This window comes from Anoplophora glabripennis, unplaced genomic scaffold, assembly GCF_000390285.2.
Source record: "Anoplophora glabripennis isolate ALB-LARVAE unplaced genomic scaffold, Agla_2.0 scaffold155, whole genome shotgun sequence".
Lineage (NCBI taxonomy): Eukaryota > Metazoa > Arthropoda > Insecta > Coleoptera > Cerambycidae > Anoplophora > Anoplophora glabripennis.
Window position 1 is genome coordinate 226570 of NW_019416721.1, and position 16637 is coordinate 243206.

General features: G+C 32.9%; 1 protein-coding gene across 1 annotated transcript; it reads right to left on the minus strand.

Moving 5' to 3' along the window:
- Positions 1 to 3300: 3300 nt before the first annotated feature.
- On the minus strand, positions 3301 to 16015 carry LOC111691307 (probable cytochrome P450 6a14). Its single transcript, XM_023455302.1, has 8 exons — positions 15893 to 16015; positions 10784 to 11014; positions 10589 to 10732; positions 10343 to 10528; positions 8259 to 8591; positions 4639 to 4872; positions 4299 to 4550; positions 3301 to 4184 (listed from the first exon to the last, which is right to left on the minus strand). The coding sequence occupies exons 2-8, from the start codon at positions 11007 to 11009 to the stop codon at positions 4021 to 4023; spliced, it is 1539 nt and encodes a 512-aa protein (XP_023311070.1). The 5' UTR covers positions 11010 to 11014; positions 15893 to 16015; the 3' UTR covers positions 3301 to 4020.
- Positions 16016 to 16637: the final 622 nt, after the last annotated feature.

Here is a 16637-nt window from a genome sequence, read left to right on the forward strand (position 1 = left end):
TTTTGACAGAAGTAATTTTATCAAACTGAAAATATTATTATTAGATACTCTGAAGGTTTTTCTTTAAAAATGGTACTCTTTATTTATTTCGAAAAAATGAACGGTTTGCGAGATAAATCGGTTTTGAAAAAAATTGGTAACAAATACAACAACAATTAAAATTTATTTTTTTACAATAAAATCATTCCCGCTAGTGCCAGCCTACAGATTCACCATAAACATTTACTGGTGGTGAATTAAGGGAATGAATAATGCCGTTTCTTGTAAAATCAACATCTATGACCAAAATACATCTACAAATTATTATTGCTCTTGTCTCCATGGAGTTCTTTTCTATTGTTTTCGTTGTTAGACCCTGTTGATTTTAAAGTACTTGTCAAAGGCGCGTGACAGAATAAAAATTCAATTTTATTGTGGTATTCGTTTTAAGCCGTTAGAAATAACATTTAAAAATGGAAGAATATTCCTGTGCAGAATATGCTGATATGCACCTAATTTATGGGGAAGCATTATGCAACTCCGTGGAGGCAAGAAGACTTTATGAGGAAAGGTTTCCGGGTCGACATTTGCCGAGTCCAAAAACTTTTGAAAGAGTTGATCGTAGTTTAAGAGAAACAGGTAAAAAAAAATAGTGAAAAACGTTAGTGAAACTAATTTCTTCCGAATCCTTTATTTAGGAAGCTTTTTGCCACGCCGTGGTGGAGCAGGAGCCCCGAGGAGAGTACGAGACCCTCATGTAGAGGAACAAATATTGGAAGACGTTGCTAATAATCCTTCAAATAGCATAAGGAAGCTTGCGGCGCAAAACAATGTTACAAAATGGGCTGTACATGAAACTCTGAAAGAACAATTGCTTTACCCGTACCACATCCAAAAAGTACATGCTATGTCTCCAGATGATTATCCAAAAAGACTTCAATACGCCAATTGGTTTTTACAGCATCATATTCGGAATCATAATTTTGGTACATCTATTTTGTTCACCGATGAAGCAGGTTTTACAAGAGACGGCATAATTAATTCGCATAATCTACATGTCTGGGATGAAGAAAACCCTCACGCTTTAGTTCAAACTCGCTACCAACAAAGGTTTATGGTGAATGTGTGGGCTGGCATTATCGGGAATCATTTGATTGGTCCATTTATTCTGGAGCAAAGACTTAATGGTGCTCTTTATTTGCAATTTTTAGAGGAAAATCTAAATATTTTGTTAGAAGAAGTGCCCCTTCAAATAAGAACTGAAATGTGGTACATGCATGACGGTGCACCACCCCACTTTGATCGTTTAGTACGTCAACATCTGACGAATGTTTTTGGTGATCGATGGATAGGTCGAGGCGGACCTGTATTATGGCCACCTAGGTCGCCCGACCTAAACCCATTAGACTTTTTTCTGTGGGGTCATTTAAAAAATAACGTTTATTCAACACCCGTAAATAGTAGAGAGGAACTTCTGCTGAGGCTAACACAGAACTGTGACCATCTCCGCAATAATCACGGAATATTATTTCAAGTGCACCGGGAAAACATTCGTAGGATTAGAAAGTGCATTGAAGTACGGGGTGCTCATTTTGAACATCTACCGAAGTAACATTTAGGTACCTTTGTTCATTGTTGAATGTTCTTTGTTGCATGTCTTGTAAGTAAGTTATTTTTCAAATGTTATTTTTAATTGGTCACTACTTGCTCATAAAGTATAGCCAACCCGTTCAAAGATTTCTGGACTTGATAAAGTTAAAGAAATTAAATGCATGAAATAATATGTAAAAAAAATAAATTTTAATTGTTGTTTTTGTTACCAATTTTTTTCAAAACCGATTTATCTCGCAAACCGTTCATTTTTTCGAAATAAATAAAGAGTACCATTTTTAAAGAAAAACCTTCAGAGTATCTAATAATAATATTTTCAGTTTGATAAAATTACTTCTGTCAAAATTTTGAGAAAAATTGTGATAGGGCCAGTCCGTTTCTGGACACCTGATAATAGCAAAAAGTTGATTTTAGCATCAAATCGTAGAGCTCCATGTGTAATACAACGTACGAAAATTTTATTAAAATATACAGGGTGGTTTCAAAGTTATAACCCTAAACGTTAATTTCTAGGTACTCCTTTGACCCCCCATAACTCCGTTAGAGGTCATATTAGGAAAAAAAATTATAGGAAGGACTAGTTTTATTTTGACCTCCCCTATACACTCCCGAGAGATTAGGAGGTACTTACCGGACACCCTGTAAAAATGGATTTTACTAGAAAACGGCTCATGCTATTAAAATCTAACAAGAGTACCTTTTTTATGCAATATATGATGTTTGTATGACAATCGGGCAAAACTTTTTATAAAGAGTGACATTTTTCGATAAAGTCAAAAACAAAAGAGTTTCTCCTCTTGTCAACTCCATCCGTGGACACACTGTATATACATCAATACACTTTATTGTATTTATTTCTCAAGTTTTTACTAAATTATTTTATTAAAAAAGTAAAAAAAATCAAAAAATCTTATTTTTGTTTTCTTTAAAATAGTTTATTAACGATTTTTTGGATAAAATTATTTTTTTTAATATGCTATTTCGATGGGAAATTCAATTCTCTAAATAATTTGTCCTATGAAGTATACCGAACTTTTGTTTCGTTTTCAAGCTACAATTAAAAAACTGAAAGGGGTGTATTTTCACCCCTATCTCCAATTTCCACCCTCCAATTTAATAGCATTCCGCGTTTTTTTCATCTCAAATGACCATTTGAACGATTCATGTAATAAAATAATATCTTGAACGTCATAGTTCCTTTCAAAATCCTCTATTCAATAGCCTATTATAACAGATATAAAAAATAATACCCTTATTTATCTGACTGATGCTCGGTGAACAAGTTATAGTTGCCTTAAACGAGAAAAACTGAATGTAGAGGTTACAGAAATCAAAATCGGTCGAAACATTTTAATCGCTTTCTATTCCAGCAGACCAACGGATTCTGGCAATTATACAATTTTGATGTGTCTGAATAATGTTTGTTTCTTTTTTATGTGTTTATTATTTAAATAATGTTTGTTCTTTAAAAAAAAAGAAACTTATTTAGTTTATATTTTAAATTATTTCACAGGTGGCAAAAAACAAAAAATAAAAAAAAAAATGCCACAAACAAATAACTTCACACAATGTCCTTATTTTTGTGAAGTAACATGTATTATATAGATTTTACTTACTGTTGGTAAGTAAATTACTTACTGAAGTTTTAAGACTAACAACCAGTAAACATAACCTACCATACTGACAACAGGCATTGTAAATAAAAAAGAATTGATTGTACAAAAAATAATTAATACCTCACAGCAAATACACATAGCTTACATTTGTATGATTCCAAGTTGGTGAGTATAAACAAACTTTTTTAATTCGTATCCTATTTCTATATCTACCTATCAATTTGCGTTAGTCGGTATAGGAAAATATTTTTAAAATGGTCCTTCAAAATTTAGTAAACGTTTCATTTTTATTTGAAAACTTCTTCAGGACAGGAAACATTAAAAGTCTTTAACAAAGTATTATCTATAACTGACATTGAATACATTCAACAAAGAAACATGAATAAAATTAAGATAAAAATAATTTTAAAATTTCACAATATTATCATCTAGAAAACAGGGAAGGGAAAAACACATTTAGTGAGCAACCTAACCTAATTTTGTTAGTCCAACAGTGTCAATTTATACATATAACTTTATTTTGATCAGTTTATCTATTAATGTAATTTCTTATAATATTATTGTAAGTAGTGCTCAAACTATTAGTATAAATTTTGTTATAACAAATTAAATAATTATATGCTTGAATGCATATCACTCCAACAACTAGTGATGGATTAAAAAATATATTATAATAAATTTAATAATGGTTATAGTACTTATAAGACTTTGTAAACAATTATAAAAGCCATTCTAAAAATATCCTCTGACGACTGGTGCAAATTAAAAGGTAAATTATTTCTAACGTTAATTACATGTTTTTGTTAAAGAATTATCACAGTTTCTTAACATCCAACCAAATGCCGTCTTTGACACTTGGAATGAAAGCAGTCATAGAATATTCCAAAGGCACCTTGGTTCTTTTGTTCAAGGTCACCTTAAAGTTCTTCAGGATAGTCGTCAGTCCCACTTTGGTCTGCATCAGGCCAAACCTTTCCCCTAAACAAAGAGAGAAAGCCAGTCAGAGCTACTAACCACGTCTACATGACTTTCTTATAATGTCTAAATTTCAATTTGCCCTCATTTTTTGAAAGATCCCGTACACTTACACACCTATACAAATTCTTGGACCTTCCCCAAACGGTAGGTGAGCGTATGGGTGTCTGGAAGCTTTGTTCTCTTCACTAAACCTTTCAGGATCAAACACGCTAGGATTCTCGTAGTACTCTTCGTCGTAATGGAATGCGTGGATAGGGATCATAACCCTTACACCCTTCTCTATGACCACGTCTTCGCCAGGTATCCTGTAGTCCTCGCCACAAATTCTGGTCAAGAAAGGAACTGGGCTATATTTCCTCAAAGTTTCTAAAAAGAATAAGATATTAAGTGTATCACTCCTTTTTCAAATTGGGGATAACCCACCAATACAAGAAACTATTTCCATTTTACTTACCATCAATGACCTGTGACATGTACTTCATTTCAATGAGTGAATCATACGTTATCTGTCCGTTATGATTTGCCAGCACCTGTTCAATTTCTTCTCTAACCCTGTCTTGAAGATCCTGATGGGTCGCCAGCTCGTACAGGGCGAAGGTCATGGTGGTTGAACTGGTTTCGAAGCCCGCCAAGAAGAAGACGAAGCTTTGGGCCGCGAGCTCGTCCATTGTCAATGTTTTACCATCGCCTGCAATTAGAATTAGTTGAAGAACATTGTTCTCAAAGATAGTCTAAGGCAGAGATGCACAGACTTATAGGGAACAGGGGCCACTCGGGAAAAATATAAGCCAAGGACGGGCCACTACAAACAATATTTATTAACACAAAATTTTTTATTTTTAAATAGTATGAAATACAATGATAAAAATAAAATAACCTTCAAAAATGTTTGTTGTAATAATTATGTAATCATTACAATGTAATATTTCATGTTTTATTATTTTGATGCATGACATTGCATTGAACTAACAAGTTTTTTTATATTTGGCTCCACATTACTTGTAGCCACACGTATAATTGCTTACAAATTTTCATTTGATAGACGGTTTCGGTTTTTCGTTTTGTTAAGTTTCATCACTGAAAACGTTTGTTCACAAATATACGTCGATCCAAATAAGCTTGCGCATTTCAATGCATTTATTCGCAACTCTTTATAAGCGTTTTTTATCAACGCAACGGTAGAAGTTGAGTAAATTACCTTCATTAAATTTGTTTCTTAAATTATCATCATTTTGCATGTCTATTAATTCCAGCTGCATTAATTCCGGCGCATTTTCGGGTAAAATGTTGAAAGGATTGCTGAAAATGTCCAATAGCGGTTTAACTTTTTTGAAGTCTACAAAACGATTTTCAAAAGCTTGTATCAAAATATCAATTTTTTCAACATGAGCGAAATTGACGTCAGATTTATTGAACTTCTCCATAATTTTTTTGTAGTTCGGAAAATGGCCGTAATTGGCTGAATTGATTTGTGTCCTGAAAAGACTCAATTTGCATTGAAAGGACGAAACATGAGAGTATAGCTGCGAAATCAATTGATCTTTGCCTTGGAGTCGCGTATTTAAGACATTCAAATGATTTGTGATGTCTACAAGAAACGCTAAGTCACACAGCCAATCAGGGTTGTCGAGTTCGGGGACGTCGTTTTTCTTTTCCGTCAGAAATAGTTGGATTTCTTCAATCAAGTTAAGAAATCGCTGTAGTGTCAACCCACGACTTAGCCACCTTACTTCAGTGTAAAACAGGAGATCACCATATTCGCTTTCAATATCCTCGAGAAATTGTTTGAATTGTCGGTGATTGAGACCTCGTGATTTTATAAAGTTTACGGTAGGTACTACAACTTTCATAACATTTTCAAATCCCAATAATTTTGAACAGAGGGCCTCTTGATGTATAATACAATGAAACTGCATTAATTCCTTGGTATTTATGTTTTTAGTTTGTAAATATGTTTTTAACAGAGTTACTATCCCAGATGTACTTCCAACCATTGAAGGTGCTCCGTCAGTTGTAATTCCAGATATTTTCGTTAAATCCAAATCCATTATAGAACATTTTTCTAGAAGAGCTTTGAGCATGTCACTTCCCCTAGTTTGATTTGTCAAAGAACTCATACCAATCAGTTCTTCACTCACTTCAAAATTTTGCGTTACACCTCGTAAAAATGTTAATAGTTGAGCAGTTGAACTTATATCTGTAGATTCGTCGAGCGCTATAGAAAAATACTCAAAACTTCTCGATTTTGTAGCTAATTGCTCTTCTATATTATCTGCTAATGCGGTAATTCTTCTTTGAACAGTCATCCGATTTAAGTGAATTTTTTCAAACTTCTTTACATTTTCCGGAAAAATTTTTTTGCGGCGATATCCAAACATTGCTTAACAAACTCACCATCTTTAAAAGGCCGTCAAGTTTTCGCTATTATTCGAGATATTTTAAAGCTAACTTCAGTGGCTGTTTCAGCATCTTGAATTGGTTTTGTAAACATAGATTACTGGCCTATTAGTTCCCGTTGTAAAGTGGAAATTCTTTGCGTTCGATTTTCGCCAGTTAATTTGGTAAAAGTTGGATGCTGGGTTTCATAGTGCCTTTTCACATTATATTCCTTCGGAATAGAAACACTACTCTTGCATATTAAACAGACAATTTTGTTATGCGATGAAATAAAAAAGTATTTTTCGGTCCAAATATCATGAAACTGTCGATTTTCATCTTCAACCTTACGACTACGTTTCTTACTGGGGCCTGGTTTATCCATAACAAAATTAATATTATATGTTACAGTCAGTAAAAGCCAAGTTCGAACGACGAAATATTTACTCGTCACAGATTACAGTTCTCAAACAGTATAACGTTCGCTTATCAGTAGTCAAAACTTAACTGCCCCGGTAGCCGGCGATGCGTCGTATTTATACGAGTTACCAAACATCGAGAACCATCCACTTTGTTCGGGGATCGACGTGTTTCGCGAATCTGTAATCTAGTTGATGCGACAGATTTCTAGTCTCGTAATAATATGCTTGGACCGGAGCGCGGCGAGTCGAATACTTTTAAAATTCGTTGGCCGGCCGCATAAACATCGACAGCGGGCCGCATGCGGCCCGCGGGCCGCGGTATGTGCATCCCTGGTCTAAGGTGTCACACAAAGTATCAAATATGGAAATATAAATGTTTCTTCTTTAGCTGTGTATAGATACCTCGTATTCATTCAGCTTATAAAAAATTGTTCATCTTAATTTTACTGACGCATACGTCTATCATAAGATTATTGATAATAGTAAATCAGTTGCATAATTGTTTGTAATGTTTATTTTTAGTAATTTGTTATTGTTTCAAAAGGGAAAAAGCTTCCATGTCTTAAAGGATATAATGCCAAATTACGTAAAGTGCTCTACAATTATAATTTCTTTAAATATGAAAAGATTAAGGTTACCTCGAAGGCTACATCTTTTTTATTTTGTTGAATTTAATTTGTGTTATTCTAAGAAGTTTCCGTTGGCACACAATTGAAAACGCATCTACATAGACAATGTTGCGTGAACATAACGTCACTCTCATCGAGAACAAAACAGATAAAATTCAAGAATACTTTGTAGATACCCACAAGAAACAGTTATCTACAGGGTGTTTTTAAAAGAGGTAGCACCCCTGAGGCGATATACCCTCTTAAAGGAGGGGATTGAAATTCACATTTTAATTTTTTTCTTTAACATGAGGAATGTTAGAGACACGAAACTTGGTATGAGCATCCTACTAATAAAGAGACAACTTTTCAATATTTATTCGATCATTGGCGGATTTTATAAAGGAGTGAAACAGTCAACCCCATTTCAATATTTTTTATATGATGCAAATTATTTATTTACAAATATTTACTGGGAAGACTGATTCATTGCGCAACTTTTTTGTAACAAAACTTATTAAAAAGAAACGGGATGTCCATACAGATACCACAGTGCACGAAATAAATAAGAAAAGATCGGATGTCGATTGACTGTTTTTTGTATAAGTTGCGGATCCCCTGTATTAAAAATGAAAACCCCAATTTGAAATATGTACATTTGCACTTACCCTTGTACCCATTGGCCTGAGCTTCCTTGTTGTTCTTAATGTCGATGAGTAACTGGAGAAAGTCGTTCCTAGTGTAGTTGTTCTTCTCCCTGTATAAGACTGTGTCGCATACGACCTTCATGAAGAAGTCACTGATGTCCTTCGGGATCAAACGCATGCCGAAAAATTGAGCCACTTGGGGGAAGTTCATACAGAATGCCTGTTTGATGTTTGCAGACTTGGACCTGGCGAAGATTCTTACACCGTATTGCCTGAAAAGGGAGTTCGGATCCTTGAAACTGTTGCAATCCAGACCAAAGGCACAGGAACCGATGATGTCGGTGGAGAAGTTCCCTAAATAAAAAAAATATGATGCGTACTTTCAATACGGAACACAATCCGTCACTGGGAAAATTCCGACCAGACGTCCGGAATTTGGTGATAATGGATACGAGATGGGATATGTACAGGGTGGTTGATTTTCGATAGTTTTACAGGATACAGCCAAAACGGTGATAGATACAAAAAATCTGATATCGATGTCCCGTCCTCTTCTTTCGAGTTTACTTCGCTGGTACCAAAAGATCTTGGCTAACTTGATTAATTTTAGATATACAGGTTTTTTTAAAAAAGTCGCCACGACCAACTGGCCAACTAAAAAATTACCTATACATTTTTTGCATTTTTCTTCATTTAGGCAAATAAAAAGTATCTATTATTATAGGTATATGGCTGAAAAGGTAACAAAAACTTGCTATTCAACGGGATGGCCAAATACAGGGTGTTCTATTTAAGAAAACCTCTGTTTATGTAATATCGGAAAAACTGTGCGATTTGTAAAAAATCTGAGTACGCCAATGGCTTCCTCATAAAAAATAGAACTAATGTCCAAACTTTTTCTTCTAAATTTAACGTAAATGGGCGATTTTTCAAAAAACCCTGTATATCTAAAACTAATCAAGTTAGCCAAGATCTTTTAGTACCAGCGAAGTAAACTCAAAAGAAGAGGACGGGACATCGATATCAGAAAATAACATCCCATTTAAAAACATATACAGGGTGGTCCACCTAAGAGGGATTCTTCTGTAACTTTGTAACTGTAAAATTTATTAAAAAAAAAATGGTTTTAATAAAAGTTGTTTGGAATCATGTGGGTAATGTAAAGAAAATATTTTTAGCTTTATTTATCTTCGAATTGTCCGTATACCTTTTTTAGAAATAAGTCTACTTTTAAATTAAATAAAACCATTCATAATAAAAGCACTAGGCAAAATAAGAAATTCCACATTCCTTTTTTTAAATACAAAATATCTTGTGATTCACCATTTTATTTAGGTTTAAAAGTTTTTAACAAATTGCCTTCTGAGATAACGAACACAAATAATTTTATATTTTTTTAAGAAGAAGCTGCATAAATACTTAATAAGAAATACATTTTATTCTTTAAATGAATTTTTTGATTCTTAATGTATCTAGAGCAGATAGTTTTAAGTTATTTTAAGTAAAAAAGAAAATGTGACAATTCCTATACAATGTCTGTCTTCAAGGAAAATAAAGTTTATTATTACTATTGTTATTATTATTATCTCCAACAGTTTTCCAGAAAAATGAGGTTCTTCTTTAAATTCCGAAAAGTAGCTGCCTCACATCCTTATCGCATACAATTACACCAAAAGTTACTAAAAGTAGACTTTCAGCGGAGACTGCTTTTCATAAAAATGGTTTCGTTGATAATCATAATTGCCATTATTACGACACAGGAAATCCTCATCAATTCCGGACAACGCATAACCAACGATGGTCTTTGAACGTGTGTGAGCAATTTTGGGAACCCATCTCATTGGACCATTCTTTTTTAACAAGCATCTAACTAGAGCAGTTTATTTAAACTTTTAACAAACACTCTAGAAGATTTGTTTGGCGACATTCCTTTAGCTACATTTCGAAGAATGTGGATGCAACATAATGGTACTCCACCTTACAATACTGTTGCGGTTCGTCAGCTTTTACACGAAAGGGGTAACCGAGTTATATCTCGGAGCCTTTATAATCAGACTGTATTCAAAATCAACGTTGCTAAAGCATTACGTTACATCTGGCCTTACCTAGGACATTTTTTATATCAACTCCATCTTTATCGTTGATATGGTGTTCGATGTACTTCTCCAAAACCGATCCACACTCCACCAAGGTGCCGAACATAGACTTCATCTTGCCGGACGTAAACGTTGGGGTAAACTTAGTCCTCAAATTCCTCCATTTGGTACCACCGATTGAGAAGAGGTGACAACCTGTCAAAAAAACAACAATTACGTCTTCGGATAGGAGTTTCTTACAGAGTTTTGTCTTACTTAAAGGATCGTCCCTCTCGTTAGTGTACATCCCCCTGTCCACGAAGTTGTGGAAGTCTTTAGTCATGATCTGTTTGGCTATGTCTAGGTCGAGCACCAAGTAGTTTGGCGTGGCCATGGTGTACATACCGCAGTGTTTCCACCCTGCAAGTTATTTCAAAGTCAGAAAAAGGTATAAAAACTCGACGCACTCACCTCGAGCGCGTGCTTCTGTATATATCGCTCGAACGCAGTCGCCAATGAACTTCGTTCTCCTGTTGGGACTCTCGAAGTTGCCCCAGGGTATAGATGGTGCCAGATAGGGCACATTCCTCTTCTTCCAGTACTGGAAGGACCACAGGTAGTACGCGTATATCACTGCAACGATTGCAGTAACGAAACCCACGAAGTCGATCACAAAGGAGTTGGTTATCAGAGTCATGTTGCCTGTGAAGAAAATAAATAGAAAATTCCAACAAATCGGAATCTTTATGTCAAATTTCAGTTTTTTAATTGTAGCTCGAAAACGAAGCAAAATTTCGTTATAGTTCGTAGGAAAAATTATTTAGAGAATTGAATTTTCCATCGAAGTGGCTTATTTAAAAATTTAAAATGGAAATTTTATGTTAAAAAATCGTTAACAAACAATTTGACAAAAAGCAAAAAATTCGATTTTCTGATTTTTTTTACTTTTTTGCCTCTAGTTTTTCTTCGAGTAAAGATAGGAATAGGCATTGCTTCATAGGAAAAAAAGTAGATAAAATTTCCTTCAAAACAAGAGGTTGTAAAGTATTTTTGTATGAAAATTGACTGATATATGGCCCCTCAAACTTAGCCCATTTTTCGATTTTCGTCGTGTTTACCTTTATACGTTTTAATTCTCATTTTTTGCAAAAAAAGGAAGAAAATTCACGGATTTTCATCACATGACTTGTTCGAAGTGTCATTAAAAATGAAAAAACCACGGAGTGATATTAAATTAGAGGGTTGAAATTGAAGATAGATGTGAAAAAGCATTTTTGAAGTTTTTTAAATATAGCACTAAAACAAAGCTAAATTTCAGTTCAGTTCATAGGAAAAATTTTGTAGAGAATTGAATTTCTCATCGAAATGGCTTATTTAAAAAATGTAAAAGAAAAATTTTATGCAAAAAATCGTTAATAAACAATTTTAAAGAAAAAATAAATAAGATTTTTTGATTTTTTTTAATGAAATTATTTAGTAAAAACTTGAGAAATTAAGTACAATAATAGTATATTATTCAACGAGCGTATAATGATGGGTATTATTCACGAGGTGAAGTTTACGGCCACGAGCCGCAGGCGAGTGGCCTAAATCACCGAGTGGATAATAGCCATTATACGGGAGGAGAATACTATACTTTATCCACGACTACTAAATATTTTTGTTGAAGTTTTTTTTGTTTTTAGTTCGTTTTTTAACACAATTTAACACAAAATATCAAAACACTGAGAAATCTATGCACACAAACAATAATGTTGACAGGTTTGAGTCAAATTTGTTTTGTTTTAAAAGCTACTTAGTTTTATGAAATGTTTCGAAAAACATGGTATGTTAAGCAACAGATATACGACACGCACAAACGAAGTCGCTGATGGCTCAGTGTAGATGCTCCTTCCCTTCCAACCGCTGGTCCCGGGTTCGAATCTGGTCTAGGAAAATTCACTTTTTAATTTTTTTTTTATATGTACAGCACTGAATTGAAAATATTTAGTGGTTTACACGATAAAATTTAAAAAAACCGTCTGTTTGTAGCAGAACAATATAATATTATAGCTAAATCAAGGAAGCATCCGACAGTAGTGATTAATGACTCATTAATCACTGCCGTGATTAATGGGTATTAATAAGGTCGAGCAAACAGACATATAATGGGTACATTATACAATAGTCGTGGATAAAGTTTATTAATAATGTATATACAGTGTGTCCACGGATGGAGTTGACAAGAGGAGAAACTCTTTTGTTTTTGAATTTATCGAAAAATGTCACTCTTTATAAAAAGTTCTGCCCCTCGAAAAAATAAGACTGTCATACAAACATCTTAGATTAGATATACAGAGTGCCCATAAATTAAAAAAGCACAAAAATACTCAAGAGAGAAGTACCATTATTTATTATTTTACACATAATTTTTATATAACAAATCTGTTTATAACCTCAAATAATGTCCTAATACAAATTTTAAAATCAAAATTTCAATTTTTGAAGTGGGAAGTAGCTATACATGCAGAGTAAAAGTCAGAATAGATTTTTTTTTAAAATTTGTATTAGGACGTATTTGAGGTTATAAACAGATTTGTTTTATAAAAATGTTTTGTAAAATAATAAATAATGTCTCTTTTCGTGCTTTTTTAATTTATGAGCACCCTGTCTATCTAATCTAAGATGTTTGTCTGACAGTCTCATTTTTTCGAGGGGCAGAACTTTTTATAAAGAGTAACATTTTTCGATAAATTCAAAAACAAAAGTTTCTCCTCTTGTCAACTCCATCCGTGGACACACTGTATATACATTATTAATAAACTTTATTGTACGTAAATTCTGAAGTTTTAACTAAATTATTTTATTAAAAAAGTAAAAAAATCAAAAAATATTTTTTGCTTTCTTCAAAATTATTTATTAACGATTTTTTGCATAAAATTTTCCTTTTACAATTTTTAAATAAGCCTTTTCGATGAGAAATTCAATTCTCTACAAAATTTTTCCTATGAACTATACCGAAATTTTGCTTCGTTTTCGTGCTATATTTAAAAAACTGCAAAAGCGCTTTTTCACCACTATCTTCAATTTCAGCCCTCTAATTTAATAGCACCCCTAGGTTTTTTCATTTTTAATGACTCTTCGAACAAGTCATGTGGTGAAAATCTTCTTATTTCCTTCATTTCTTACAAAAATGAGAATTAAAACGTATAAGAGTAAACGCGACGAAAATCGAAAAATTGGTTTGAGCGGCCATTCAATTTTCTTCCAAAAATACTTTACAACCTCTATTTGAAGGAAATTTTATCTACTTTTTTTTTCTATGAGGCAATGCCTGTACCTATCTTTACTCAAAAGAAAACTAGAGGCAAAAAAGTAAAAAAAAAACAAACATTTTGTTTTTTTTCAAATTATTTATTGACGATTTTTTTGCATAACATTTTCCTTTTAAATTTTTTAAATAAGCTATTTCCATGGGAAATTCAATTCTCTAAATAATTTTTCCTCTGAACTATAGCGAAATTTTGCTTCGTTTTCGAGCTACAATTAAAAAGCTGAAAGGGGTGCATTTTCACCCTTATCTCCAATTTCCACCCTCTAATTTAATAGCATTCCGCGGTTATTTCATCTAAAATGACCCTTTGAATGATTCATGCAATAAAATTGCTTGAACGTCATAGTTCTTTTAACCAAGTTTTTTTTTTGGATATATTCAATAGCCTATACCCTGAACTACATATTATGCTTTTTTATTTTTTGTAAAAAACTAATAATAAAACTAAAAAATAAATCATTAATGAAAAAGCAACTTTGTTCATGTCACGACTTTTTGACTGACCCTGTGTCTTATTAATCTAAATTCCGTTATGAATATATTTAAACAGATTAAAAATGTTGCACGATCGTCTTGGAAATATGGTAATTGAAACAATGTCATACGCGACAAGACAGTGACATCTAGAATCGTTTGATCACTTTACCGTTTCATTATATAAAACATTATTAATTTACATTTTCAAAAAGGAGACAAGTACCAACCCTTATTATTTTTTCTCCTGAATATTACTGAGAATTATAATACTCTTACCATTATCAACCTTATTTTATGTGAGTTTTGAATTATTAATCATAATCATTCGATCAAGATCAGATTAAACATTCATGTCTTACAAGATAAGAGCTGTTCCTTATCTCGATTTTAGCATACTTTAAAAAATAACAGAAATAAATGTTATTTATAGAAACGTAAGTGTTGTATTATATTGACGATATTATCAGTACATTATTACGAAATTTTTGTGGCGACAATCAAATAAATAAACAGTAGGAATCTGTATTATGCTAATTCAGACAATTAATGTGTTGTAGTAGCAGACATAGGCTAAATCTGTGGTCAATCCCTATGCCGCTTTGTGTTCACGTTACAAAATGCTACTGACTGACATAAAAACACGTGCCACACACTCGACCAAGCAAAGTGTCAAACACACACACACACACTCACGACTCACGGTTCTACCGAGGGTTTCACATGACAGTAGGGACTATTTTTTCATGGATAACTTATTCCAAAATACGCTCCAGTGGCGTAGTTATTGGGGGAGAAGGGGACCTTTTTTTGAAAAAAAATCGTACGCCACTGGTTTTTTAAATAATTTTAAGTGTTTTTAAAATGTACAATCAATTTGTGGCAATAAAGTATTCTTGTAAAGTATTCGTGAAATTTACTGGTCTGTAGATAATTGGTAAATCAAATGAGAAGATACTTAGTACCTACGTTGTTATTTATCATTTTCTATTAATTGCTAAATGTGTAACAATAAATTGAATACCTAATATTTTTGAGAAATTTCAAAACACTATACAACACCACTGTTTTGTGTGTTGCAACAAGTTTGTTATTTTTTATACAACTAAAAACAGATTTCAATTAAAAAAATAATATGGTATTCCATTATACAAATATTGAATTAGCAGATATACATTTTATATACGGTAGATAAATAACAATTCATTTGTTATGACATCCGCCTACTTTATTTTTACAAATTTTCGCAATTACCCCTTTAGTGAACGATGCCGCATCTAATTTTTTTACTAGAAAACTATGAGTTTTATCGAAAAATTACAAGAGGTAAAAAAGTTGCGCAATAAATCAGTGTTCCGAATAAATATTTTTAATTAAATAATTTGCCTGATATAAAAAATTTCTAATAAAATATTGCAATGGGGTTGACTGTTTCACTCCTTTATAAAATACGCCAATGATCGAATCCCCCCTTCCCCTCCTTTATGAGGGTATATCGCCTCAGGGGTGCAACTTTCATATAGGGTATTTTTACTTCAATCCTCTTAATTTTGGCTTTACATTCACTGGCACCACTTTTGCTACTTCATTTATAAACACCTGTATACTTTCAATCTAAATGTTTTGAAAATAACCTACTTCACATCCATCTAGCTCGATGTCACGATACTTGTTTACAACTTTTTATCAACCAGGGATCATCGTCCGAAACAAAAACAGACAAGTAATAAAAATAGAATTGCCAGTTACATAACTTTTAAGCAATAAAGACGTACTTTCGTAATTGTACTGACCTTCCGCTTTATTTATTACTCATTTGTCGAACACACAGAAGAAACGTCTACAAAACTCCACTTGTTGCGCACTCAATCTCGCACAGTTGTCTGGAAATGTGTTGAACTGTAAATACATCACACCAGTATCTTGATTATATTATTATATATGTTTATAACCAGTAACGTGACTGAGCAAAGTCAAGGTACAATCATCCAGTTTAAAGGTTTTTATCACTAGTTTTCGCTGAAAATATTGCAATACTGCGCAAATAGACATTTTAAGGTGAAATTTTGATGTTATACAGGGCGAAAAGTAAAAATTGCGTAATGTCGCATTGATTTGTATGTCAAGTGCGTGCTTTATACAGGGTGTCAAAAAAATATTCATAGTATTCGCCAAAGTCCGGAAAAAAAACTAAAAGTGAACGCCTAAATATAATTAATACTGAAACACGTAGCTGATATACTGAAATTGTTAAATAATGTAGGTAATCGTTCAAAGAAATATCTTGTAGTTTTTGTTTTCTAACGTCATCCTTGACAGAGGTGGCTATCTCAGAAATCCACTTTGAAATATACAGGGTGTTTCTTAATAACGTGCTAATATTTAAGGAGGTTATTCTTGGGTCCATTTAAAAAAAAAACTTCATAGGAACATATGTCCTAAAAGTCTTAACTTTTGAACTACAGTGTACTAAAGTTTTATGAAAAAACATTTTTTATGATAACTTTGGTATTACCCTAGATATTTTTTTAAATTTGG